General features: G+C 43.1%; 3 protein-coding genes and 1 long non-coding RNA gene across 5 annotated transcripts; 1 reads left to right on the top strand and 3 right to left on the bottom strand.

The window, feature by feature from the left end:
• Positions 1–4,972: 4,972 nt before the first annotated feature.
• On the bottom strand, positions 4,973–13,316 carry LOC105693368 (bumetanide-sensitive sodium-(potassium)-chloride cotransporter). Of its 2 annotated transcripts, XM_048658582.1 has the most exons (19): positions 12,929–13,316; positions 11,788–12,075; positions 9,999–10,158; positions 9,813–9,908; positions 9,525–9,716; positions 9,279–9,455; positions 9,067–9,206; positions 8,638–8,991; positions 8,356–8,581; positions 8,147–8,268; positions 7,919–8,054; positions 7,647–7,858; positions 7,310–7,551; positions 7,070–7,230; positions 6,911–6,958; positions 6,325–6,652; positions 6,061–6,215; positions 5,874–5,982; positions 4,973–5,741 (listed from the first exon to the last, which is right to left on the bottom strand). In XM_048658582.1, exons 2-19 carry the CDS (start codon positions 12,052–12,054, stop codon positions 5,606–5,608), a joined length of 3,261 nt encoding a protein of 1,086 aa, XP_048514539.1. In that variant the 5' UTR covers positions 12,055–12,075; positions 12,929–13,316; the 3' UTR covers positions 4,973–5,605. The 2 variants fall into 2 exon arrangements, with proteins under 2 accessions (XP_048514539.1, XP_012268640.2); XM_012413217.3 differs by lacking the exon at positions 6,911–6,958 and having other exon boundaries at positions 12,929–13,302.
• Positions 13,317–14,873: 1,557 nt separating this feature from the next.
• On the top strand, positions 14,874–15,587 carry LOC105693373 (immediate early response 3-interacting protein 1). Its single transcript, XM_020856575.2, has 3 exons — positions 14,874–15,034; positions 15,337–15,438; positions 15,512–15,587. The coding sequence occupies exons 1-3, from the start codon at positions 14,944–14,946 to the stop codon at positions 15,565–15,567; spliced, it is 249 nt and encodes an 82-aa protein (XP_020712234.1). The 5' UTR covers positions 14,874–14,943; the 3' UTR covers positions 15,568–15,587.
• A 2,705-nt stretch (positions 15,588–18,292) lies between these two features.
• LOC105693359 (glycine-rich cell wall structural protein 1.8) lies at positions 18,293–20,517 on the bottom strand. The gene is made up of 2 exons (XM_012413206.4): positions 20,367–20,517; positions 18,293–19,771 (listed from the first exon to the last, which is right to left on the bottom strand). Exons 1-2 carry the CDS (start codon positions 20,382–20,384, stop codon positions 19,205–19,207), a joined length of 585 nt encoding a protein of 194 aa, XP_012268629.1. The 5' UTR covers positions 20,385–20,517; the 3' UTR covers positions 18,293–19,204.
• Positions 20,518–25,437: 4,920 nt separating this feature from the next.
• Positions 25,438–27,076, bottom strand: LOC125499745. Its single transcript, XR_007276728.1, has 2 exons — positions 25,882–27,076; positions 25,438–25,797 (listed from the first exon to the last, which is right to left on the bottom strand). It is a non-coding gene; the product is annotated as an uncharacterized LOC125499745 (long non-coding RNA).
• Positions 27,077–27,236: the final 160 nt, after the last annotated feature.

A 27,236-nucleotide genomic window follows, 5' to 3' on the forward strand; every position in this document is an offset into this window, starting at 1 on the left:
ACGTACGGTATTGAGCCTGCTATAATTAAACTGGTAACGATATACGAATACCTAATCAAACGTATGGCACCGGTGGGTTCGACAATGTCGCGCCTTGTTTGCACGACGAGTGTTTTCCCTGAACTGATCAAACAAACTCCTCAAATTGCGACTCAGAAATTGAAAGTTATTCGAGCGATAACACGCGGATAAAAATATATAAAGCCGATAGAAAAAGGAAAGACTCGTTGAAAAAAAGCTTCCGGAACACTCGCCGTGTCGGAGATGAGGGGAGAATCGAGGTAACGAGTAAACTTCGCGCGAAAGTCTACGAACGGCAGTTAGGGTAGAGAGTTATCGAGTCGACGATTCCCACACATATTTTCCACGATATCGAGTCAAGATTGAACTTGTTTGGAAACTCTTGATTGTTCAAAAGCGAGGATCAAAAGCTGAAATTTTCCGCATCGTGTAACAACCAGCCAACTCTGAAGCAGCACAATCGTCGGTTTCGTTATTATTCAAAGTTCGACTAATTTCTTCCGTTTTGTTTGCGGTCCAGATGTCGAAGGTTTAGAGGGAGAGAAGATAGGAGAGGCAGCAACCGCGAGACCAGACACATAAAATAGATACATTGTACAACCGGGGTAAGCTGAGCCGGGGGCGGATCCGGTGAGTAAGAGATCGTGAGTGGCATCGGAAATTGTGCGTTCCTACCATAGACGTAACGAAGTCCAGGCTTACGTCAAAATTGGTATTATACGCTCTACGGACTGCCGCCATATTACCGTTTTATCGAGTATAAACCATCCCAGCAGATAGATACGAATCGATCCTGAAATTGTTTTCGCACGGCGGTGAATCGAATCGTTTCCCTCCATTTCATTATGTTGCATTATTCATCGTCGGTCGAATATTTTTACTCGACAATTCGGTGAACGCTGCGTGATTAATGGGAACGTGCGACGCGGTCAGGAATATTCCTCCCTCGATTTTCGTCGCATGACGAATGTTTTGCATATTTTTTTTTCGCCGTTATTACGCTACAAATGAAATAAATGGAACAATTTCACGATATAATTTGACGAGGATCGAAGGTCGCGTAATGAAATTGAATTCGGGGGTTGTAGCTAATCAGAAGCATTGAAATGGGAGGGAGGTTCGTTAGCGCGGCTTCCGAAATCGTTAGGAGTCACCTATTTTCAACGAGACCGGGTTGATTGAATTTTGAATTCATTTCCTCCGAGTTACTGCCATCGATTGTAAAAATAATACGATAATAAAACAATCTCGTGTCTGCGGTGGGCGTACGTTATACGGCGGTTGGGGCAAGTTTTTCTCGCTTCGTAACCAGCTGCGCGAAACATTGACGATGTAGCTACGGCATTGACTTCAGAGCCAATAATACCAGATACATCGGCGAATCGCTAATCCGGATTAATTAGGAACGGCAGCGTGAAAAGGTAAAATAATCAAAGCTCGCTGCCACGTCCTCGGAATAACGACTATACGCAGGACTACGGGATCAACGCGAAGCGAATATTTGATCCAGTGGAAGAAAAAAGATGAGAGGATTAAGTATGCATTCTGAAAGATAAAGTGGTACGGATGAAAGCGTTGTGTGGTTCGGTGAGTCGGCGATGCGGGAGAATAACGCTAGGTTTGAACCTTCGTCTTCTATTTCCATCCCCTAAGTATCTGCTTAAATCCGTCGTACGAAGAACCAATCTAGAAGGAAATTGCGCTCCGCCACGTACTATAGCTTTGCAAAGAAACCGCAAACGAGCGGTAGCCAAGGGAAACCTTAAATGTCTTTCAGCTACCACCGCTACCAACGCGACCGCGTACGTCATTTTACGTTGGCTATTATCCTTTCGGTTGATAAACTCTCTTATTGCGGATCGGAGAAACTCTTTGTCTATCGCTGTCGCGAAGCGCACGATGCAAAAATGGATTTTTCTTTCACTTACTTCTCGAATTCGAATATAATATACGCGAGAGAAAACTCTATGGGTGCTTCCAGTTCTCACCCAATTAATTTCGATATTAAAACAAACTACAGCCCCTATTTTCACCCGACTTCAGACATTCATTCCATTCCTGATTATAATAGTTCCGAAACTTCGAGTTCCCGAACATCGGGAGCGAGAAACTTCTTCCTAGAATCAAAACTCTGAAATGCCTGCGTTTTTGAATACTGCAGCGAACGAAATTCTGCACAACTCTTGCATTTTTCACCGACGAAATTCTACCTGGCGTAATGGTTGTTTCACTCGCTCCTACTTCCGGTCGTAGAGCTAACCCTTGTACTGCAAATACGTTTTATACACTCTCATGCATAATACATTCGTGAAGTCAGCGAGTTTGCGACAATCTACGGACAGGCCAACGGCACTCCGCGAACGTTGCGCGACGGAAACACGTTGTTACGTCTTTGCAGAAATAAAAGAAGTAAAAAAAAAAAAAATTAAGAAAATAATAGGAACCCAAACTTCAGAGCTCTCGAGTCTGAATTCATTGATATCTAACAACCAATTCAGCGGACTCCGTTGATCGTTTACGCGTCGCAATCAACCTTTGTGGTTAAATTTCAGTTTGTTGATTATTGGCCTGATCAGCTCATCAAAGCTCTACCAAATCTGGATGCCCACATTTCCGGTTCAGTGCATTGACCTTCGTTTGGTTTACGTGAGAATTGATCAGGACTTCCGAGGTACGCGTTGCAGGAACTTTGCCACAACTGGTTATCGATCTTCGGAGCACAATAGCGAACGTTAGAAATACGTGTGGGTATACCTATTTATCGTTAAGTACGGTGCATCGAGCTCGGCTTCAGGAGTCTAATGAGAAGGACTCGTTCCGATTCGCGGAATGAAAGGAGGCGCAATGTTCTAGGGAGATTCCAATGCACTGAATTCATTCGAACATACCGACGCGAATAATTCACTCGTCTTTTTTCAGGCAAACAAAAATTGCTTCGATGGAATTTTCTTCGTCACGTCCCGAGGTCTTATTTTTACGAACCGCACGCGTTTCGAGCGGGTTCAAGGCGTGGGTCGACGGGTTCAGATGCTGACATTGAAGTTCAGCGAGGAGTATATTTCCTCTGGCATGGCCTGGATTTGTCTTGGCAGTACCGTTACCCTTTCGGTCGTGTCTCATTTCTATTCCGAGTTAGTCGTACCGCCGGCCGAACCAAGAGAACAATGCCGGGCAACACTTTCACTCTCGTTGAAATTATAGATTTAATTACGATGAAACTTTATCAGGTCGGTGTGATCGCATGTGATTAGAATCCATACTGCAGTCTCAAATCCATCGAGTCAAATTTCGATATACTACAGACGTTTGCAGAGATTTTCGAGTAGTTTCGAGATTTTGGACCTATAGCTTGGCGAATACTACAACCTTTACCAATCGTTTGAAACTTCTAACTCGTAATCGAAATGGAAACGCAACGTGTGGTGCAATATTGGTTATTAAATTCGTTCGAATAACATTTTATAAAAACTTTACCAAACCGAATTAATGATTGACCGAGAATGTAGCAAATCGGTTATCACGCTTGTGCAAGTTGTCACGTATATCGCATACAGAAATTTTCGCCGCTCTACTTACGTTCCTTGACAATTATTTGTCTACCGCGATCTGCGTGGGAAGTTATACATAATCGCTGCATTAAATTAGAGAAGCCGCTGTAATAAAATTCAAATTAACGCGATTTGCTGATCATCTGTTTCCTGAAAATTATAGTCTGAATTTGCCATGCGATCGTCGATAGACTTTTGCGGCTTTTTTGCGGTCCGGTGTACGTCGCGAGTAATTATTTTGAAAATTTTCAGACAAATTTTACAGAGACATTTGAGACCCTTTAACTGTTACGCCCATCAGTGCTTTCCCATTGCTTTATTTTTTGGTTTTTATTTCCCAGCATTTCTAATTTCACATCGTATAATCGGGTAGTGAAAATACGAATGATGAGGACTTATTTGAACGACGCTCGATCGCAGTCTTCAAATTTCTCTCAGCAGATCAGCAAAGGAATAAAATGCTCGCCAGCAGAACTCTTTTTCCGAGTTTTCACCTCGCGTTTCGAGGGTCGATCGGGCATCAACTTTTAGGAAAGGGAGATGAAATGATTTTTTGCTTCACAAAAACGGTGAGACATAAGATGCGGATCTGAAGATTATAATAATGATGGAAAATCGAAACCCGTATAGATATAGCTTTCTATTACCTGACGCAAGAGATCTCGCGTGCTGCATTGCAGTGCACCAGGATTACCTGCGAGTCTAGAAATTCTGCAGTTAAAATAATAATAGAATTCACGGTATGCTATATAAATATAAATAATCGCTATACTCGCTCTACCGCAATGTTTCGTATTATTGGGTCAAATTAAAAAGCGTGACTCGTGTTCCGAATTATTTTAATTGCGTGATCGAGGCTGCGGCTATTTAAGGCTTAACGGATAATTATTACATCTGATTGTAATTTTTAATAAGTGATCCGAGAATCGGAAGTGTGATTCGAACTACTCACCCGCTGCACATAATCATCGATATCTCAATCTTCGCTCACATGTTCGCATGCTGCATCGTTGGCTCGACATTCACATGCATTTTCGATCGAATTGAATATTGATCGCCCACGGAATCCAAGCGAAGTTGGATCTCGCCGCGTCATTTCTCATATTCCTTTATGTGCGCCCGTTAGTAATGCGCTCAATTAGTTATTTTGAAGGCGCGTGCCAAGCTGAATACAATTTTCGCTGGTGACGCCGAGTGATTTCCATTTCTACAGCTTTTTTGCTCTTTGTTCGTCATATACTGTCGCAAAATCAATTAACTACAAAAAGTTCGCCAAATTATTATATGAAATAACATCATACCCATATGAGATCTTTTAATACTAACCGGCGTCAAATATTTTTCTGTTCTATGGTACAAGCGGCAATGAATGAAAAAAAAATGTGACATCAAAATTACATAAATTAAACTCACACATGATTTATTAATGACGCAGAATGGAGGTCGGAATAATAATGTACCGTCCACATGGAAGTACATTTTCAAATTTTCAATATCTCTCATCAGGGATTTAGGTGGGCTTTGGACGGTGATAAAATTATTCAAATTCGAAGAACCAGCTGTTTACCGATATGTGATAATGCAACTGTCACCGTGACATGACGGTCGAACAGACGAGGAGAATATATTGTGAATTAGTTATCTGAAGCATAAATAATTTTGAAATAGCCTTGCTCGTGACCATGAGATAATATGCGAATAAATGCAGTATAGAGACAATTCCAAGTCAATGTCGAGCTGCTCATTACAACCGTTTTACGGCTTCCTGACTTTGTCAATTTGCTATCCTCAAAGGTCGACAGGATACGCCTAACCGCGAAAATATGCATACTTTTGATTCGCACAATTTTTTTCGAATATCATTGTGGCGCGTCGTGTTCGGTACTATAATACATTGCACGATTGATTACCAGGTGATAATATTTCGGTTTTTAGAATACGGGTTAATTCAGATACGCGCTGCACCGCTTCATTGTCAGATACCCTATCGAATCAAACGAAAATTCCGGATGCCCATCCATCGCCATCGTTCGCTATTACGAGTAGAAAGTAAGAACTGATGTGTGGTTTCCTCGCACTAATAAAAAAGGTGGCATATCTTTCGTCAACGTTTCTAACCAGGCCATGTACAGTGGTGCGGAAACGGCGCCCTTCCTCGGCATCGGTAGCGTCCTTCGGGCATGGAAAAAAAATTGAAAAATATTGGTCAAGTTCCGTGCGTTGATGGACTTCTGTCGCGTTGGAATTCTCATTGTTAGTATTTTTGCGTGAGTTGTAAAATATACATTCGTCGCCTCAACTCACATTACTATCAGGTTGGCCTCCATCGAATTTTCCAGAAGTATTTCACGAAGACGCAGGTGTCTATTCGTCTTCTCCTGCATCGCTAGAAGCTCCGAATCTTTCAGAGGAACTAGAAGCACACAAAGTCGATCAAATAATTATTGCTCGCGTTTCCCAGGTTTCCAGATGAAGCGTAAGGTGCACTGACCGCTGTTGGGGTCCTGCGGATTTTCCGGCTGCTGAAAATCCGCAATCAACAAATTGAAGAAATTCGTTGTCGATGACTGCGCGGGCTTAGTTATGTCCGGAATCACCGTCAACGCGGAATAATCGATTCGAAATTTGGAAAGTAGACTCGCCATACTGAAATTATGGAAAACCTGATAACCACAGGAAATATTATGCGGCTGCATAGATGTTGTCAACTTCGAAAAACCAGAAAGTATCTCCAATCTCTGCATTCGCTTATTACCTCCTCTGCTCATATTCGAGTTCCGAATGTTTGTTCGCGAGTGCGAAAACCCTGAGCTTGCAACTGGACCAATTACTTCTGGTGCTGATGATGTAGGGCATGAGTAAAGTAAGACCTCCGTCGTCGTAGAGCCACCAAACATCGATGGAACCTTTTTTCTGCTTTCTTTGGAACCTCGTAACGCTGGTCAGGATTTCTTTCGAGATACCCTCCGTGTGTGGACGCAGTTCCTTACGCTCTTCCGTTGTAGGATTTGGATATTCACTTACAACGTGAGATCTTCGAGGCGCTGGACTTCCGGGCATAGAAATATCCGACGAACTACTCGCTGCGGATATACGAGAACGAATCAATTCTCAATTTCTTTTTCGGATTACGGATTAATTCATCAAGCTGTGAGTTGAAACGGGATTCAAATTCTCATATAACTAGCGCCTATTATTTGCCTACATTTTTTCGTTCGCGATGCTCGACCACGCGAATGAGATTGGCAGAGGTTTCTAGCTTCTATTGGCGATATTTTGCGTCCAGCGGGAGCTTGCATTTTAGGCATAATTTTCCTAATCACGAAAATTACGTCACTCACCGCTTGGTCTAACGACCTGAGCGCCTATTTTTACAAATCTGATAAATTCTGTCTCAAAAATAAATCTGTATTAATCGTCAGAGATGTGGTAGTCGATCGGCAGCCGTACAGCCGATCGATAAAAGTAGGAACAGAGAAGTGACACGCGGACTGATTTACCTTGGCTCAACTGCGAAAAACTTCGATCTTGCGACATGCTGGTCGATGATATTTTTCTCGGTGACGTCGACTGCTGTTCAGCGTCGCACATGACCGAGCTGTAATCCAGCCCATCGTTAACGCGTAGCAAAGCGACCGCCACGTGAATGTCCAACGCCTTGCTGCGCACACGTGAGAACAGTTTTAGAGTAATCAGAGGGTCGAAGAATCGCATGAAATAATTGGATGACTAAACCTCACTGCATCACGTTGAAATACATGGTCAGCTCGTGGCGTGAGCAGGTAGCCCAATCCTGCTTGTAACCCATCAGCAAAATGTTTGGCTTGAGTTTACCGAGGCCTGAAATTTGCAGCATCGCAGTTGCCCCTTCCTGAAAGGTCGCTGCGTCTATCATGGAGTAAAATCCTTTGACTTTATTCGCTCTCAGCCACGAAGTCGATTTACTTATCAGAGATGCGCGCGTTCTGTGGGGAAGGACCGACTGAAATTATCAAATCAATTTATCATTCGAAAATTTACATCACTCTCGACGTTTGCGTTATTTCGCTTTGGACATATTCGAGCTAAAATCATCACCTCGACTATATGCCCGCATATCAGTAAAGAGTGATTCTTCGTCACGAGATGAGCGAAATCCACTAGGACCGAACGAGCGCTCGGAGGGCCACTGAGCACCAAAACTTGAGGCCTGTAATTTTTTACGTGTTCCTCGACCCGGTCGAGTTGTTGCACCGCCGTTAGAGCACTATTGTACGTCTGAGCTTGCGTGGTAGAGCCCCAGTTTACGTCTGAAAAATTGCGATTATTTTTTCATCCGGATCTTGATTATCGAATGCATCAAACTCTACCTGGTTTTCTGTACGAAACGACGAGATACAGGGCGAGGACTACGGAAAGAGTGATCAGTGCTGTCCACCATGAGATTAGAAACATCACAGCGACGCAAAGAATCGACCCTGCCAGACTAAGCCACATATTGTAATACTAAAAAAAAAAAAAAAAATCGAGGATCAGGTTGAGCAATTTTTGTCGCGACGAGTTCCGATGTTTTTTAGCGAAGGAACCTCCTGCGATACCTTGAAAGTTGGTCGCCAACCAATCGGCTTTGCCAGTGAGGCGTGGAAGGTGCTAAAGTTGACCAATGTGTAAGCAGCGAGAAAGAAATTCGATATCAAGGGTGCGATCGCGTTGAGTTCACCTGCGTGAAAAGTAACGAGTGATTCGTTTGTAAACGTGCAGCGATGCGACAGGACTACTAAAGTAATGACATTTGTTTTTCTTATACCGATTAGAATGAACCCAACAGCGATGACGAAAGTGAGAATGTATCCTCTGACCGGTTCTTTTCCTGGTTGTCCGCTGAACCAAGCGATTCCTGGGTACAATTCATCGAGACACAAAGCCTGGAAGACCTTGGGCGCTGATACCAAGGACGCTAATGCGCTCGACAAGGTTGCTGCAAAGCAGCCCGCGTATATCAGTGGTCCAAAGTAGGAAACCAGTTCGATTACCTGCATTTCAAATGTTTCAAAATCTCAAAGATCCAGAGCTGGCCGTTTAATTGTACCTGAAAACTGTTGTGCGCACCATACGCACATCCTTTCGAACAATTGAAGTTTGTCCCATAGATGGAAAACGTTCTCGTATCCGTTAGATTTTCCACGGGAGTCATGGTCACATTTTCAAGAATTGCGGTCGAAGTCTCGTTCTCGAAAACACTCGCGGTATGAATAGCGATCACAGTTTCGGTCACCGTTGAATTCAGGATTGGGGATTCTGTTACGAAAGAGATCAGATCAGTCACATTCCCCGACGCGTCCCTTAGCACGCTAGCTCCCACCATGACCACCATTAAGAGATAAGAAACCGTCGTCAAAAGAATTGACAAAAGAGTCCCTTTCGGAATGGCGGATTGAGGATCCTGCGAATGGTTTAATCGTCATAAGGTATTTCTCATTACCTGGACTGCTGCATATATACCCATAGTTTTTTTTACCTTCAAATCCCCGGAGATATTAGCACCGGCTAGTATGCCGGTTGCAGCGGGAAAGAAAATCGCTAGTACTGAGAAAAAACTGTGATCAACACCCTCGCTGTATCTGTAGTCGGGGTAAAAATTTTCCCTCATTAATTCGGCTGAAAATTAAAATAAGGATTCAAAATTTTCGGGGGGATATTTTCGCTCGGTACGAGTCCGATCTCCCTCACCGTTATAGCCGATGAAACCTTTGGCCTTTTCTACTTCGTCTTTAGGCCCCACGAATGTCCCGATTACAAAATCTGCTATGGCTACCAAGAGGATTACCAACAAACCCAGTTGGGCTTTCGCCTCCCACTCCATTCCGATAACCACGATCATCAGCAGTAAAACTATCGTTACACATCCTGTTGGAAGACGTAGGTATTATTCGTTCGTTTCAAAGGCAAATGGTGACGATGACACGTTGAGCTTACCGATTATCCTAATGTCCGTGCTGTCGCAGTCAACGATGCAGACGTTGTAGGACTTGAGACAATCAACGAGACTTTCGCAGAAGCCCACAACGTACATGGCGCAGGCGATGGCGTTTGCCAGTGAAAATATCAAGCCGATAGAGCCACCGAATTCGGGGCCCAAGGACCTCGAGATCATGTAGTACGTTCCACCTGCACACGGACGAGCAACAGAACAGACGACGTCAATCTTTGTCTCTGAAATTGTTATCCTAGCTACTCATATCTCGATAAATAATTCACTCGTACCTCCTTTGATGAGACCATTCGTGCTGATGGCAGACATCGAAAGAGAAGTAATCGTGGTGACGATCGTCGTCGTAATTATGAGGAGGAGCGCCTCTCCTATGTAATGAAGATATGCAGTTCGTAGACGAAAATAGAATCTCGTAACGGACGAGACATTGAAAATTTATAGTCCGTTGTAATACTGACCGATTCCCGCCTGGGCCACTACCCAAGACAGGCGCAGAAAGAGCATCACCCCCCAGATGTTGAGAAGACATCTTATAAGGACGCCTTGGATCCATCCGAATTTAATACCAGCGTCCGATGGCTTCTCGGTAGACAGTGGCAGCGTGTTGGTTACGTGCCCCTGAAATATTTTGGCTGCTTTAGTCTCGCGTACCCACAGGTGTGCAGCTGCAGCTATTTCATAATCCTTGGAACATCGTCGGTTATCGTCGAATAAATTCCTACGCTTTTTTGCTTCTTGCAGCCTACGTGTTCGCAGCGGATTGAAATTTAGATGGTAAAGTATCTCTGCAACGGTATGTGAGCGGAGGTAGGAGGAGACGGAGAGGTGATGGTAAAGTAACTAATGGAAGAAGGGTCCCGCGCATCAGTTCAATGAAGGCTAACGATTTATGTAATAACGTCATATGTCACACACTATGCTGACCGTAGACGTGTAAGTATACGTCTATGATGCTGCCTCGTGTATACCCCTGATATCACCGACCTGACCCGCTTCGGCTCAAACTTCAGGATCCTGTATTCAACTGTACGAACGTATACATTTCTCTATCCGAATAAGAATCGTGGCGATAACTCACGAGCAGGACTCTGAGATAACGTGTTTACACGCTCGCATAAATTCTCGAGTATCGCGCACCTAATTAATGCTATCTGATCGTGACTGCGCTATACCCTCTAAAGGGTAATTACTCGTCGATTTTTGACCACGGGGGTGGCGACGCCGACCGTATTCGGCTCTCCGTTCGAATTTCCGTAGCATCGGCGAGTCAGCGCTCAACGATTCCTAGGCCTGTCGCAGGTGCTACTCGGAGAACGATCGTCGTTATCGTTTCGGCCTCACGCCTCTTCAGCTTTGCGATACACGATTTCAGATTGAACCGGTTCATACTTTTGTGATGCGGTACTATGTCCGATGACGAGCATCTGTCGTTTAACGCTGATTGTTTAATTACCCTCAAGTGCGTGAAGGTCCTTCCGTTGACCTGACCTACGGGCCTTTTTAAATTTCGAGAGAACTAATTGTTTCGATATTATTTGCCCTATACCGCTAATAGGCCACGTACGTGAGTTAATTACACTTCATTGTTCAACGAGCTCAGGTTAATCTAATCAACCACTAAGCGTCGTAATTCGCTCCGATGGAATCGGCTTCAACTTGAAGTGTTTCAATTCTTCTCTGAAACATCTTGAAAGCTAGATATTACACGTGCTGAAAAATGAACCACTACCGTAGTCCACCACACGCATATTATTGTTTCATATTTGCGATCCAGTTAAACTTCGACCGGCTTAGCATATCGCGTGCTTCGAGTCATTGCCGAACGGATTTAATCCCTTGAGGTCTTATTGAGGGAACGACCCATAGATATATTATCGGGTAGGACGCTACGAAAATTTCACTCGCTACGGAGGACCTGGTTTCAATCGTACGAATAAAATTGTTTGCTGGTAAAATTGACGTACGATCGAAGAACGGCGCGAACAATCGCCAAGATTTCTAGCCTGGACAAGAAGTAGCAAATCATTATTTCGCCAGCACACGAACCAGTCCCGTGCCTCTTCGAGTAATTTTCTAATAAAATTTTCAACGAAGCTTAAATTGCTATCATTTTTTTGTCTGCCGCCGGTCCTGACCCTCGTGTTCGGACTTTGTTGAAACGAACCTTTCAATTATAATGAAGAATCGTTAGCGAAATTCTTCCGATGCAACGAACGCGATAAGTTGAACAATTATTTCATAGTTTACCTTATTGACGAGAGAAGAATTGTGTAATTCTTCCAGGGTGGGCCTATGCACCGCTTGTATGCTCAGAATATTTCTGTAATTATCCAACCGTGGTAGTGCCTCTCGCGTCAAATTTCTCAAGGATTTCTTCGTCTCCTGTTCCCCGAGGAGGCTGGCTCGACCCTCCAAACTGTCCACACGGTTGACGTGAAAACGCGTCCGCCGAATCGGATTCAACTCCATGTTTTCCAGGTCGATGCTCCTCGTCCTGCCATTTTCGTAAGACATTTTGCCTTCTCGATATTTACTCTGCAAATACACCACCTCTGTATGACATTTGAACCTGCGATCGTCGCGGACCCCGATCTAACGATAAGATACTTTGGTAAAGTGATGAGAAAAAATCAATCCGAGGACCAACTGGCACCGGTTACTGCGGCCGAAACGCAGAAAGGGTTGACCAGACAAAAGAACAACATACGACTGGCGTCTGGGGGGATCGACTGAATGCACAGAAGTATAACGTACAAGTTCCAGACCTCAAACGCCGGAAAGGCTTCGGAGCAAAGTTAGATAATATCTTCGCATCTGAACACGCACAGCTTATGACTGGTGGACTGGCTTACAAGGACAGCAACGAACTCATCTGCATCTCAAGGCAAGATTGTTAACGAAACTGGACGATTGTTGCAATAATTATAGTCCATCACTTGCGATAATCACAGTAAGTGCGGTATGACCTGCAAATATTTGATCACTCGCACTGGTTACGAGGGATGAATTTCGGGACAGATTTCAAGGATAATCGAAGAGATGGATGATAAATTAGGGAATAATCTTTGACGATAGAGTAGTGTTTCGGTGTAATTGTCGTGTAGCTGTATGACCTGTTTTTTTTGTTGAACTGCTGTTTTGAAACGATTTTCGCGTACTTTTCGGGTCGAGTAGAATGAACCGAGTTATTTCCCACGGGTAAAAATATTTACTTCTTCAGAGATTTGTTGATTCATGGTATAGACATGTGATTGATGAGTGGGAGTATATTGGCTGATGGAGAATCTGTCAGTGATTGGGTATTATAAGTCCAGAGCTCGAAAGTCCATCGATTAGAGTGTCGGGAAGTTAAAAATAAGTGGTCTCATTTGTAAGATCCAATAATTACCTGGAACTAAAAACCAAGCTGCGACAATTGCAGAGTTTACCAACGATGTCTCGGTTAACGATTTCTGAAACTGCACCACGAAAGGAAATCGTTTTTTATCTGGTGCAACAAATACACTCGTCGAGTACTCATATCGGTCGGTCTTAATATTTTCGAATAAATTGTTTCATCGGGATATTATTGGCAAAATGATTTTTTTTATAGATCGTGGACAGAAGTATTTCAAAAGTTCGGGTAATTATCGATTTTCTGAAGTCGTTTTCAGTTAATTTTATCGCGGATCCGGCGTCACATGTTCAGACGTCGACGAGGTCTAACGACAAAGCGTCAGACTTTACTGAACGCGCAGTCCAGACTGACGGTATTCCATTTTGAGGCGACTTGCTAGAGCCATAAAAGCTAACAAGAGCACCCGGCTGCGTTATTCAATGTTCATATGTTCTTTTTCCCCTTTTCTTTTTATAAGATACACGATCTCGAACGAAGAATTTTGTATTTGCGCGTAGGTGCAATTCATCCGTATGATTAGTCTTTGCACAATACACGATGAGTATTATGCATGGAATACGTACATACCGGATACGTCAGTTGTTAGGTTTGTTGTGAAAATGAAAATCAAAATGGATTTTTCATCTATAAAACAATTGAATTAATTATTAAAAACCGACTCAACAGTTGCTTCGTTTTGATAATTGTCTTGCAAAATTTTACAGTTCCCTCGACGGACGTTAAATGTTCAAATGATGACACATTGAATGCATTCATAATAAATTCCCATTACGAATTGCACTCAATGCCCTATACCGGCAAGCGTTCGCCCACGTGAAATCAACCGCAAGATTCTTTCGGAGGCTTACTTAAGAATGGAAATTCCTAGATCATAGTATTTTTGTGAAATTTTTCACTCCAACATTTCATCCATGAAACGGCCAGGAGCTGGGAAGATAGAATATGGGGTAAAATTTAGAATGGGGAGATCTCATGGTGGGATGTCATTATTGATTGCAACAGAACTCTGCGTTCCGCTGCATTCGTTGGCCGGTCGAATGTCGTTTGTGAAGCCTGTTTCGGTCTGCTCGTCGACTTTATTGCCATATTTTTGGCAATAGAGCTGAAAATCTTCCGAAAGGTTGAGAAAAAAACAAAAATCAACGCTGAAAATTATACTTTTTCGTTCTGTTGACGAAACTATTCAACGACTTAGGATGAAAACATCCAAAAAGTATCCGATGAAGATGAAAAATTTAATGCAACGTATTTTTCCCTTCGATTGCAGCAACTGTTTCTTATTTTTTCGTTCAAGATATAAGTTTTCCATAAATCTGGTTAGTCGTAGCAAAGCTAGAATTATGACAGTCGAGTTTATCGATTTACCCGAGACAAACAGCGTAACAGTTCGAACAATAAGTCTAACGTTAAATGAAACCGAAATATGAGTTGGCGCGGTTGATGAGATAACGTGACGAGGTCCGAAATAATCTTTTGAATTTCATCCTCGTGGAATTCTGAGGTACAACAACTTGTGAATAATTCAACTACCTCCCGACCGAATCTATGCAATCGATTCGACAAGTAGATATAATACCGCTCGCTTCTGATTATTAATTAATCGCAGATATTTTTACCCTGAAGAATATTCAAGATTGTACGTAGAATTTCAGAAACACTACGAAGTCATTCATTTTTTGTATCTTACAGATAGCGACTGCAAAGTACCCGTTCTAATTCATCGACCTTGCTGCATTAAAGTTGTAATAATTTTGTCGTCGATTTCTACGTGACCGTTCGTAGGATCCACGATGATGCTACTAACTCGAGAAATGGTATGTTACCATCTGCTTCGCTATCAGATCTTTTCGTACCAGTCTCTAACAAGTGAATCAAGTGTGATGCATCCGAAGGTTCGGTTGGACCAAGTTTGTCTGATCTTCTCCAGATGTCAGTAAAATCCATGACACCAGAATTTCTTCAGCGGTGTGCAGCGAAACGTCATACGTAGACGATATGATATCACCATGGCGTTCACGTTATGGACCTTGTTTGAAGCGACATTATTATGTCTAAATGCAGTGTGTGTATTACATGAAGAGAGATTCCTAGCTAAGAGTAAGTATCAAGGAATCACGAATAACGAATGCCATCGCAATCTGCTTCACGAATCGTATTCGTGGTTTCGGTTTCTTGTTGTGTGACGTGTCAGTCCCCTTGGATGTAGTTCCTAGTTAATAGGCATTTTTTCTACTCATTGAAACGCTTCTTGTACCTCAAATAATACCAGATCTCAAATTTTGAATAGGCTAACTACGATGAAATAAAGTCATAAGCGTGTAACGTTCGAATCTAACCTAAAAGTGTTGTTGACGTTGGTCGAATGCCATGTTTAATACAAATTTTCCACGCATGTGCAGTGGGATGGAGCGCGCAACAAAATATACAAGGATTTGGGGAACCACCGACAATGCGATCTCAAATTTTGAACCTTGTTAGATCCATCAGAACTGTCGCGAGGTGTAAGTGTTCTGATAAACATTATTTCTTTTAAATTCCACTTCACTTATCAATTAATGTACTTTTCTGTTACAGTTCCACTGATATTTCTAAATATTTTAACAATCATTGTGAAGCTCGTTCTCGGATGAACCTAAGACTTATTTTAAGGGAAAAAAAAATGCATCCTCCGATCAAGAACCTGTAACATGATGTCTATACTCATGGAACGATAGGATTTTTTTTATTGCAATAAAGTTATCAATTTGAACGTGCCTCCTCTTTTATTTCAGTTCCCACCTCTTAACCGCGGCAATTCACAACGTAGTGGCGGAATATTTTTGAAACAACTTTAAACTCTGCTGAATTATAATGTAGCAAAAACTAGTGGAATCTTGGTCGAAAGTCCACCGCTTATTAGGAGTTGTCTATATTTTTCACTTCGTTCGAAGTATAAAATTCACGAAGTCGCGTAGAGAGTCCATTAGTCAACTGTATTTATAGTAATGCAACTTTTTTTTTCGAATATTCACCTACCGCGATTTACTGCAATAAAAGCGGGGATTTAAATGACGAATACAAAACCGAATATTCCCTTCCAATTCAAATTTATTTCAATAAAATGAAGAGCTCTTACGAAATCTCCACAAGTTGCTGGTTCTTACTTTCAAATCATCTTGACCGCATCTTGGTGGGAGATCTCGGGGCCTTACTTTCGTTTGGCATCCACACCGTAAAGCCAACAACCAACTGACCCAGAGAATGGCGTCGTTGTTACAATTGCTTCGAAAATATCATCTAAATTTTTTCTACCGATTTCTCTGATTCGTTTTCCAAACCGCGAGCACTTACAATTTATTTCCAGAACGTCCATATCTGTACATGTTTGCCTACATCTATATCTGAAATTCAGTAAAAACGATGTTATCATGAAAAAGGGAACAAGAAACAATAGAAAATAGAAAATCTTTTTACACGGGGAACAATTTCACAAATTTTGCTTGTTCTTGATACGCTGTTGTGTAACGACGATGTGTAAATTTTTCCAAGTACAATACATCACTTTTCGCTAATTGGTTTGATGCAAGCGAGAAAAATTAATACACCTGACTTCCAGCTTCACCTCCGTGGGATCGAAAACGTGAAGTAATCAGCTCGACCGACTCGGCACTTGCTTGCGAGCATGACGATTGAGGCCTTCTCGAACGAACGCTTCACATTCTTTTTACGTCTGTTACGCATCGCTATTCTTCCTAATTTTTTTTTTTCACGCCAATAAAAAACATTACGCAATTAAATCATCCTCGAGAATCATTAGCAAAATTTCAACCCTCCAATTATTACCGCCTAAGAATTTGTTTCTTCGTTTTCAGCAGGTGCAGTCGGAGCATTACGTAGTAGATATATACCATTCTTTTTCTCAACTTAATACTCCGGCGTAATTACGTACAGTAACAATTAGTTAGCCAGTCTTAAGACACAATCGCCATAATTACTCATCTAGGAATTACCGCATGCTCGCGAATATGCCACAAGTGCAGCGGTGAAAAATCAAGAAGCATCGCATGTATATCCATTTACAAGTTTGAATATCGTGTCAAGACTGTCGTGATACGGTAGCAAAATGACGTGTAAAGTGAAATTAGCGTGGAATTGAGCAGTTGAATGTAATACCCAACGAATGTTGTACTCGCTATGCTCAATTTCGCATGTGCGAGCGTCGTCCCGGTTGATCCGTTTACTCGCGGACAATAATATCGAAAACCTGCATCCTGACCTCAAGTCCTGACTTTTCCAGCGGAAAGGTTTTTTTGCGCAGCATACGGTGGCGATGTATACCTACCGCTCTCTTTATTTTCAACTTTTCAACTTCAACATCCATTTCAAATTCCACCGCTACAACGGCTTTCGCATCGCGTTTCATGTCCCATAGTTACTTACGTAATGCGAGAAGACGCATTGTCCCAACGCACCCGATTCACCTACGGAGAAAGACTGGAGAGATTTCAATTTATACAGTGAAAGAGAAAGAGCCTTAGCATTTCCGCTATCTTAATGTATTCTTTCCGTTTTTTGATTTCCCCAACATTTCTACCTTCTGGCAGATTGATCTCGTACAAAGCGAAAAAGAAACGGGTAATTCGACGCAGGCAACGGTCGAAATAATTTCGCCATACTCAACGTTGTGACGTGAGGTGAGTTCAAGAAATACGAAGAACCTACGTACAATTATCGTTCGTACGAATTCGTTCGCATCCAACTTTCGAAGTATTAATGTCGGCCGGTGGATTTTAAGTGTAGTGCCGGCTGAAGGAGTGTAGCGACGTACCGTTGGAAAGCTCTTTCTTTCTCTGTTCTACATCCGTGGGAGTGGAATATCGTCGATCGTCAGCGCAAAAGTTTAAATGCTCACGCGGTGACTCGCGAACAGATGAAAGTCACTCGGAAGGACATTGTACGTCGTCGGTTGCCAGATAAGAGAGAAGATATCGATCCGTGATACCTACACAACTGTTCGAACGGCGTACCTACACGTAGACGCATTGAATAAATTTCTACACGGTGTACCTACATTTATACTTGACGCAAGAAGGTATTTTATGTTCGAACTCAAATTACAAGATTGGTGAATATCGTGCCTGCAGGCAACGAGAGAGCTCATTGGTCAGTCACAAGTGAAAGGAGAAAGGCGATCTTTGAAAAAAATGCGAGCTTATACGTACTCGTAAAAAAAGCAACAAGGATCGGGATGTGAATATATCAACCGATGACGTGATATCGTCACATTATACGGATATTCCGATTCGGGGTGGGAATAACCGAATGTGGGAACATCCAAAACTCTGGAACAGAGTCGAAAATGAAAATTCTCGGGGATTTAACGGTGGCGACGTATTTTTTTTTTTATTTTTTCTACAAAAAAAGCCTTTATACAAGTATAAAAAATGCGTATAATAGTAGAGAGAAAGACAGAGAGAGTTATTACATAAGGTATAAAAAAACATATCGCACTCGCGTGTACTTCTCATGAGTGTGCAGTGTTTGCGTGTCCGTGTCTACGTGTGTGTGTGAAAGAGTGTTATGGGTGTGTGTTTGCGTTTGGGTTAGATTCAAGTATTTTCCGTATGTCGTTCATCTTGTACCAAAAAATCAATATAATAATGAAAAAAATAAAAATAAAATAATTTGGTACAGATAGTTTTGGAATGCCCAGAAGAATCTATCACCCAAACAGCATTACTTCACAACTTCCGCTGTATTTACAGCGCGCTTTTTTAAGGCGCGAAATGACGAGACCCGATTCGGTCGTTCTTTTTAATTCTTGCATTTTTAAATATATATTTAATCAGGTGATCTTTCGTATTTGTATTCTCGTCGGTAAGAATAGTTGAATTTTCCTACGTTAATTCTTCATCCGGCAACGTATTTTTTCCTTATTCTTTTTTTTTCCTCCTTAGTTCGAATCGACTTTCGGTGTTGATATTTTTATATTTTTCAAAGTGATGTTCCGCAACGATGTACCGTTGAAAAAACCAAGATCGATGATTCGCGAACTTCTCCACTATCTGCCCTGATGAAGCTACGACTGTTCAATCTTCAGCAAGGCAGACCTTGAAGATACAATCTTCCTTCGTTGTCGGTGCGGATGATCACCCTCAATGATCGAAGATGGTGAAAAAATAGACTCTCGATCATCGCTCTTGGATGTTTCGCCCAGGGTTGTAAAGTCGATCGTTGCCAGGCCTGATGTTAGCTAACGATAAGTTTCATTAGTTTGGTGAATTTTATCTAGTACGGGGATCCGTAGCTGCCGCTTGGTTTGCTTGGCGCACCATAGCCAGAGCTTGGCCCGCTTGGGTATCCCCCGAAGCTGGGTCCGTGGCTGATCTGATTGAACTGGGCAACCTGGATGGCCTGTCTGATGCCCTCAAGATCGACACCAACGACGCGAGTCTGGTAGCTCGGTACTCCGTATTGGGGGCTGGGGACTCCGTATTGGGGAGAGGGAGCGCCATAGCTGGAACTTGGAGCGTATCCGCTTCCGCCGAAGCCTCCGCTCTGCTGAGACTGGAGTTCTTCCTTCAGGAGGATCTGACGGATCTGTTCGAGGAGGGCTCCGTCGACGGAAGCACCTTCGTTCGTTTGGTAGCCGGTACTGACTTGAGTGTAACCACCGCCACCGCCACCTCCGCCTCCGTGGGAGTAACCGCCACCTCCGCCTCCGCCGAAGGAGTATCCACCTCCTCCGCCGAGGGAATAACCACCGCCTCCCCCGATGCTTGGGCTGCTGTAACTGTATCCCGAGGATACTGGGGGCTCGGCTAGAGCAACCCCGGCCAGGGCCACGAACATACACTGTAACAGAGATAAAAAGATTAGTCTTCGAGTGATCGAGGGTTGTACATTCTCGCCGCAACGACGGTCGTGCGAAAAATCTCGAAGAGTCTCCTCAGTTACATCGGTCGAAAGGAAATTCACTGTCTCATTTTCCCGTTTTCGTCGCGTGCGCATCAAGCGAATTTATAGACGTACGCGAATACTATATTTCATAAATCCTTCAACGCGATAATCCTCGTTTCGGTCAACCGTTACAACGATCGCACACTATGGGAACAAAAACTGCAGCGTTTTCTTTTCTATCATTTATCTTTTTTCCATTTTTCGATAAAAATGGGGCAACAATATTCGCGTTGCATTCGGACTCTTCGATTTTCATCTTTGCGCACACTCAAATATTATAGAATATCGTAGAATCCTTCTTGTTTCTCATCGATTTAATTTATGCAAGCGGTGTTCGTTTATTCGTAATTATTCTTTCACTTTTTCAACGCGCGGGGGCTTCGTTATACGTAATTCCAACGACTATTACTGTTGTTATTATTATTATTATCGTTATTATTATTATCCCGTTGGAACGAGGGCTGTTTTAGTTATGGTCGTAATTCCTTACCGCGATCAATGGATTCATGTCGGCTTCTGCGATGCCGCCTCTTTCTGTGACTCTGTGGATGAGCCTGCGCCACCTTTATACCCCCTTGAGGATGTGGGGGGCATTCGGAGGCTCCTTTCCCCCCCGAAGAAGCTACGCGGCCCTCTCTAGAGTGAGAGTATTTCTACAAGGAGGCGATCGCGGCCCTCCTCTTCGTCTCCTACGTCGCCTCCTTCTTCGGGCGCCCCGGGGCGCGTCGCGATGGTATTACTGAGACCGAATCGCCGCGGCAATATCAGAAAATTATTATCTTTGTTCGAATAATTTCCTAATTATCGACTAATCTTTTTCATTGCGAAATTCATGAGCTGAGAGGTGTTGTTGGAATCGAATTTCATGTTATCGAATCCTCTGCAGAAGACGCACAGTCGGCTGTTCGCCGAGACTGTCCTAGACCTCTACGGTAAATTTTCTCCAGGTGTTTAGCTGCCGTCTTATGACTGTACAATGCCGTCGCATAATAGTGAGTATACGAAACGTGAAACTTGGTTCTTCCAGGTTGGTTATACGACGACGCGAAGAATTGCAGTTGAAAGAAGGCTGCACCGGAGATCTCCCACAGCAATGGTACTCGTTGCGTCTGGAGTTGCGACATCGACATAATTAATGGTCCTTGATGATGAAGTTGACCGCGTTTTTCCATCAATTCGAACGTGCGATTGGTTTGAAAACAGCGACGCGTATTCCATACCCGACCCGATCCTGACTCTTTCGCTATTGGGATTTCATCAATTTTGGGAATCGATTTACGAGGTCTCCAAACATTGACTCGTTGTCTTTCCTCTACGCGTACTTTTCGTTTTCGAGGTGCATTCCAGTGGGCAGATCGGCTCCGATTCTAATCGTACATCAGGTGGACAAATGCGTCGAAGAGGGGAAGATCGCCGAGCTGAGAATCTGTGCCACCGGTTGAGGATCAAAGGTTTGCTCGTTACACTTGAATTAATTTGAAACGACGAATGACGAAATACCCCCCCAGATTTCGACTCGAACCACGTGACACGGTGCAGGCACGAAATTGAAGCGAGTTTAATATCAGAATAACAACAAGACCGTGAAGTTAAATCTTACTTGTTGTGGTATGAATTTATAAAACATTACGTTGGGTAACATTTGGTCGTCGAGAGGTTCGATGTAGTTATTTTAACGTTTGCTTCGTGACGATTGCCGTCCCCTCAAATCGTTACATCGCGTATTACGAATGCCGGTATAGGTAATTTTCATTGGGACGAATAATTCGACTTAGCCGTGGGTACTTTCTACCTTCTGATATTGTATACGTATGTATATTTGGTGAAAAGTCCGCCATCGCGTAACTTCTAAAAGTAACGGACCTAATTAACCAAGTTAACTCGACGCCGCTACGTTTTGCTTCATAATTAATTCTACGTAAATGCCGCGAACGGAAAGAACGTCAGCGGTGCGAACGAATTTTGCCACGAGTATGAATTTTATAGAGGCACCAAGTATATCCCGAAACATATCCATAATATTTCTTACGCGAGTCGTTTGAAAAATTTGCTACCCATCCGTATGATAATGAAAAGATATCTTTGGGCAAGAGGAACCGAACTCTCGGAGAGTTCAACGCTCCAGATTCCATTTGATAAAATGGCCGACGAGTTAAAAATACGAAACAACAATGAAATTCTGACTATTTAGTTCCGTAGAAAGGATGAGCTTAATATCAAAGGTGAAACGGGCGTCTTCACCGGGTATAGGGAAATCACACCAATTTCTGCTGGTATTTGACCTGGTTTCACGCAACTCTCGGCTGCAGATAATCGATGTTGGTGACGCTCGGGGAGTTGAAAACGAGGGTACGAGATGAAATTTTTTTCATCACCTGTGGTAATCATCTTACGAATTATTTCTGGTCATCCATGTAGTCGGTGAGTTTTTCAAGGTAACGGTGATCGTCGTCGAAATGGTTACCTAATTTCTACAGTGTATCCTACTATTTTTTTTTTCTTCAAGTATAACTCCATCAGATGTCAGTAAAATATTTAGACGATTATACCATAAAAATATCTTGCGCCAATATGAAACTCTCACCCGGATAGAAGTGAAAAAAAATAAACAGATAATTTCGTTGTATTAGGAAACATCTAAACTCGTCGCTCGTTATACCGGTGAACCTCGTGAGAATAGAAAAAAACATTCAAATTCGAGGAGGAGTAACGACAACGAAAATTGAAGCAGCGACAACTTTATTAAGAACGTAACGGGGAACGTTCAATCGATTGAATAAATTCCCCCCGTAGGATTCGATTTCATATCGTTTTGCATCCCGTGAGTTTTTTCCTTTCTTCGTTGCTTTTTTTCTAGATATTTTTATACGGAATGAAACTCACGTATGGAGTACGAAGTCGGACCGAACGAGGTGTGCGCAACGATGGGCTGGCTCACTCACCACTGTGTCGTCACCGGAAGTGTACCTGGGTCGAGTAAAACTCGTTTCCCCATTGTACCATTCGTGTATGGCGATCTCTCGCTCCCGTGCAGCAAGTGGGAACTTTTTCGCTTTCTTGGTATTAAATTATCATAATAATTAAAATTAAAATGCTTCACATACCGTAGACAGCGTACGAGGATTGAAATACAGAGAGAAGAAATATGAATGCTGAATAAGACAGGCGTGAAATCGGTCCGAGTTACAAAATTGCGAAAATTTAGAGTCATTTCCAGCTTTGAAAATGAAAATTCGACAGCCGTATACGGCATTGCAAATATGTGCGAATAAAATAACAAACGATATTCGACACTGAACGGTCACTAACGGGTATTCTACACGTTAAAGTCATCTCGGCGCTGTGTAACATTTGTGATATTCATCTATGTAGCGATTATGAATGTATAATTAACTATTCATCTCTCGACGGTGTCGGAAGAAAAAAGTATTAGTCCGAAAACTGATACTTTCGGTTCGTCATTACCATATTTATCGTCATTGAAATCATCCGTGTGCCGTGGATAGACAATTTTTCTGTACCAGGCATAAGTATAGGTATTACTGTGCCAGACTCCAATTAAAGTAAAATAAAAAAGTTCCGAAATGTTTTAATTTCTCTTTTATATCGCGACGAAACGATCGGCGTTGATACAAATCCAAAACCCACATCCTTTGATATTTCGGTAAAGTTCACGTCGTATTAATGTCGAATAAAACTGTGCTCATCTTCGAATCGGAGAAACTCAAACCCGCTTATCTGTTCCAACCGACATAAGTTCGCTTCCGCGTCAAAATTTTTATCCTCATTACCTCTCTCTTTTTTCCGAGGCAATTTAGAAGAAGAAATTAAATGAAAAAAAGAAAAAAATTATTCCTCAATCGTTTCATTACCAGCGTAACACGGAGCTTGAACTACGCAACTGGCGACGGAATCGCACGCAACGCGTCTATGTATGCCTGACTCTGTACGCCGCGCACAATAAGATAACAACGAGGCACGCAAGACGCTCGCTCTTCAGCGAAATTATAATTAATAATTATCAAAAGAAATTAACTGTCGCTAATTCTGCACGTGACCCAACTGAAATAGGGAGCGATTTCATCAGTTCCATACACGGATGTCATACCTATACTCACGCAAAGCGCTTCGAAAATCTCACGAGTGCAATTACCTCGAGTCTTTAGAGTTTTGTCACCGCGTACGTACGTACGTAGCTTACGGATGGAGTTGGTTTCAATTGTCGTCCGCCTGATATTTTTTCTTTCGCAGTTATGAGCTTTGGGCTTATTATTGAAATGGATATCCAGAGCCGGTAAGTAAATATTGATGGAATCCAGTTTCTTTCGAGGGAGACACAGAAACTGTTGTTTCTCGGCGAACACTACCTACTGTTGACAGTTGCATCCCATTGTAGCCTCATTTGCAAGTTTGACTTTCTCCAAGATCATTGCTACATACACGTACCGCGTTACCTTTGACGCGGTATCAGGCCAGTCTTCGGTGATTAGACATTCCACTTTATTTTTCTTTCTAATTTGTGAATCTACCGTAGCCCAGTGATCTTGAAACGGTCTATCTAAATTCGTCAAGACAAAGTGGTGTAGAATTTGATTCTCGACCCGGTTACATTTCTGTCTTCCTCATCGATTAAATTTTTCGTTAAAGCATCGCAATCACGCTCGTAGCGAGTAAGCTGCAAAGATACGACCGCATGCTTATTTTAATGTATAGGTACTAAATACTCCTTCCAACTCATCGATTAGGCCATCCGAAAATGGTAATGTTAATCAATGAATGTTAATTGGTTTTTTTTATTGCCATGCAGCAACGAAACGGCGACAAAACTGACTCGTTGATAGTAACCTTGGTCTTTGGGTCTCAAATCATCCGAGCTTCGACACTTTAAAAGTTGTTCCTTCGCGGTGCAGGTGTGCGAATACACAGACGTATATAGCTAGACGCAGTCGATAACGGGTAGCCGAGTCCTCAGGTGGACCGCTGATGAAATTTTCCGATAAAGGTTTTTCATTTGTTGTTTTATTCGTCATTTTTTGTTCATTCGAATCGACAATTGGAACAGCTTTGAAGAGAAGCGCGACAATCATTTGGGTCACGAAAAAGCGAAATTTGAAAAGGTTGTTACCGTCACTCGCCGGTGGTCTATACCGCCCGGGCTGGACACCGTCGCTGAGATTCGAGACGGCCACATGATCGCCAACGATCGCGGTTTTAAAGTAACAAGTCCACGGAAATTGGGTCGCCAAGTCTGTCGCCCTTCTCTCTTGTCGGAGCCTCTGCAGTGAGAATTCATTCAATGGGTCCATCTCCATATCGAGCGATTACCACAACTGAAGTGCGTCTATGACAATACTGAGATTACCTCTGACCGTGAAACATCCCGAAAAATTTCACGTTTTCATCGAGAAAGTTGGCGCTTCGTAGCTACCGGTGATGCACGGACGGTATTCATCCAAAAGCGGTCCTCGCTGGCGGCACGATCAGAAGACAACGGTAAGGAGATTGGCGGTCAGATACGTCGAGTGCCGAGGATTTATATGGGAGAAAAAAAAAGACACGACTCTGTTTTCAGATTTGAATATTTCCTGCGATGCATAAAAATGAAGGATCGAGGGAAAATTTTAGCGATTTTATTCGGCGAGGAAATTCAGCGATCGCGCGGAGAATCTTCCGATCGGCACGACCGACGGAATGTTGGAAAATCATTTCCAGTTTCAAGTTATGGTCATTCGTCCCGGCGGGGATATCGACTCGAGTCGGTCGCCACTTCGCCGGTTCGTAAACTTTGGGAAGGCCTTACAGCTACTGTGCCAACTATTCACTTCCTGATCGAAAGCGAATTACGTGGAAGATGAGCCGGCGTACGTCGCATACAATCATCTAGTCCAGAGCGTGAGTATTCGCGCGTCTGCCTGTAACAGCTTTATGAACGAGAAACGTGCAATATTCCAGTCACGGGTAGAAAAGAGAAGGGTTGCTACCATCAGGAAGAGAAATACTCGAACCGTCAGCATTGTAGCCATCCTCGATGCGTTGCTTCCGTGTGTTTAGCTGCAATAATCACCGCAGAAGAAACGGTGCAGCAGATGTGTACTTTTTTTTGTATCCATGCAAACGGCGGTACGGTTGTACCGCACGTTGTAAACGGCGGTACTACCTGCACAGTTTGCCAGGAATCGTTGCGTGATGCTAATACGGTGTACATGTAGACTGCAGCGGAATGATTATATGTAGTTTTGCGGCCTACGTTATGACCCGAAGTTGCAGAAAACACATCTTTCCAACGATATGCATATTACGTAATGGCGCAGTAACCATTACGGTCCATTGCAACAAGGTGGAGTAGTAGTTATTTTACCGGCACGGTGGTACCGCGGGGCCACCGAACACATTCCCGGTCAATCGATGTGCGGCGGCAACCCGGGATGAGCGGCGGGTTTGCCCTAAAGTTCGTATTTTCACTCACGATTTCACTGCGAGGGGACGAGGATTCAACGGATGAACGTCGAATAGTCTCGATTAACCGACCGATCGAATGAACCGCCGCACGGTACGAAACTTTCTCGCGTATACAATATCCGGTGTTGATGAGCTGGAAACGTTCGTCCGTGTTACGGTGTTGGGTTTCTCGCATCGTCGAAAATTATTTTCGAATTCGCCGGGACCTCTTGCACAGGTTTTTTTTCATTCGCTGAAACGCGTGTACACGATGCCGTCGATCTGCATCGGTTAGTCTGTGCCCGATTGTTAAAGGTGTGAATTATTTTTGTCGTCTTTAGAACCGCGGCCGACGTTAGAAAGTCAAATATTGAATATTGCGTGACGTCATCCGACACACCGGAGAAAGGGTACCGTTGAAAATGACGATACTGCAGCTGTACCAAAATAAATTCCCTGTATCTTTCGGCTCCACATTTCAACTCGGAATCAAGGTCGTCGACGGTCTCGACGGTTTTCTTCTCAGACGCGACGCTTCGTACGTATTTCGCAGGAGCTGAGGATGGTGCGGTTCATCGTCGATCGAATAACGTTGAGTTAATTTTCACCAGTGGCGCGTGACGAGAATTCAACCCTCGAGCAACAAAGTCAAATTCTCTGCACTGCGTTACACAATTAGAACACGTGGTTGGCAAAAGAGTATGAAAATCGTAGGTACTAAATTACCATTTGCAACTCTGTGGAGTGAACGATAACCGCAATTCTAGATAATAATTAACACTCTGCGGTTGACTACGCTAACGCGGTAATAACTCGAGATCCAGTCGTCGGAGGATCTCGAAGCCTCACGTGAATCAATTTTCGAACTGGAAATCGAGTTCTGTTGAAACCCGAGCGAAAACTACGGGAGAAGGTTGAGGTG

This window comes from Athalia rosae, chromosome 1 (assembly GCF_917208135.1).
Source record: "Athalia rosae chromosome 1, iyAthRosa1.1, whole genome shotgun sequence".
Taxonomy (NCBI): domain Eukaryota; kingdom Metazoa; phylum Arthropoda; class Insecta; order Hymenoptera; family Athaliidae; genus Athalia; species Athalia rosae.

Coding starts and splice junctions, on each gene's coding strand:
- LOC105693368 (XM_048658582.1), bottom strand. CDS start 12,054: ATGTCTTACGAAAATGGCAGGACGAGGAGCATCGACCTGGAAAACATG. Junction 10,159..11,787: donor ATTCTTCTCTCGTCAATAAG/GTAAACTATGAA, acceptor AAAATATTTCAG/GGGCACGTAACCAACACGCT. Junction 6,216..6,324: donor CTCGAATATGAGCAGAGGAG/GTAATAAGCGAA, acceptor CCATAATTTCAG/TATGGCGAGTCTACTTTCCA.
- LOC105693373 (XM_020856575.2), top strand. CDS start 14,944: ATGGCGTTCACGTTATGGACCTTGTTTGAAGCGACATTATTATGTCTA. Junction 15,035..15,336: donor AGAGAGATTCCTAGCTAAGA/GTAAGTATCAAG, acceptor ACGCATGTGCAG/TGGGATGGAGCGCGCAACAA. Junction 15,439..15,511: donor CATCAGAACTGTCGCGAGGT/GTAAGTGTTCTG, acceptor TTTCTGTTACAG/TTCCACTGATATTTCTAAAT.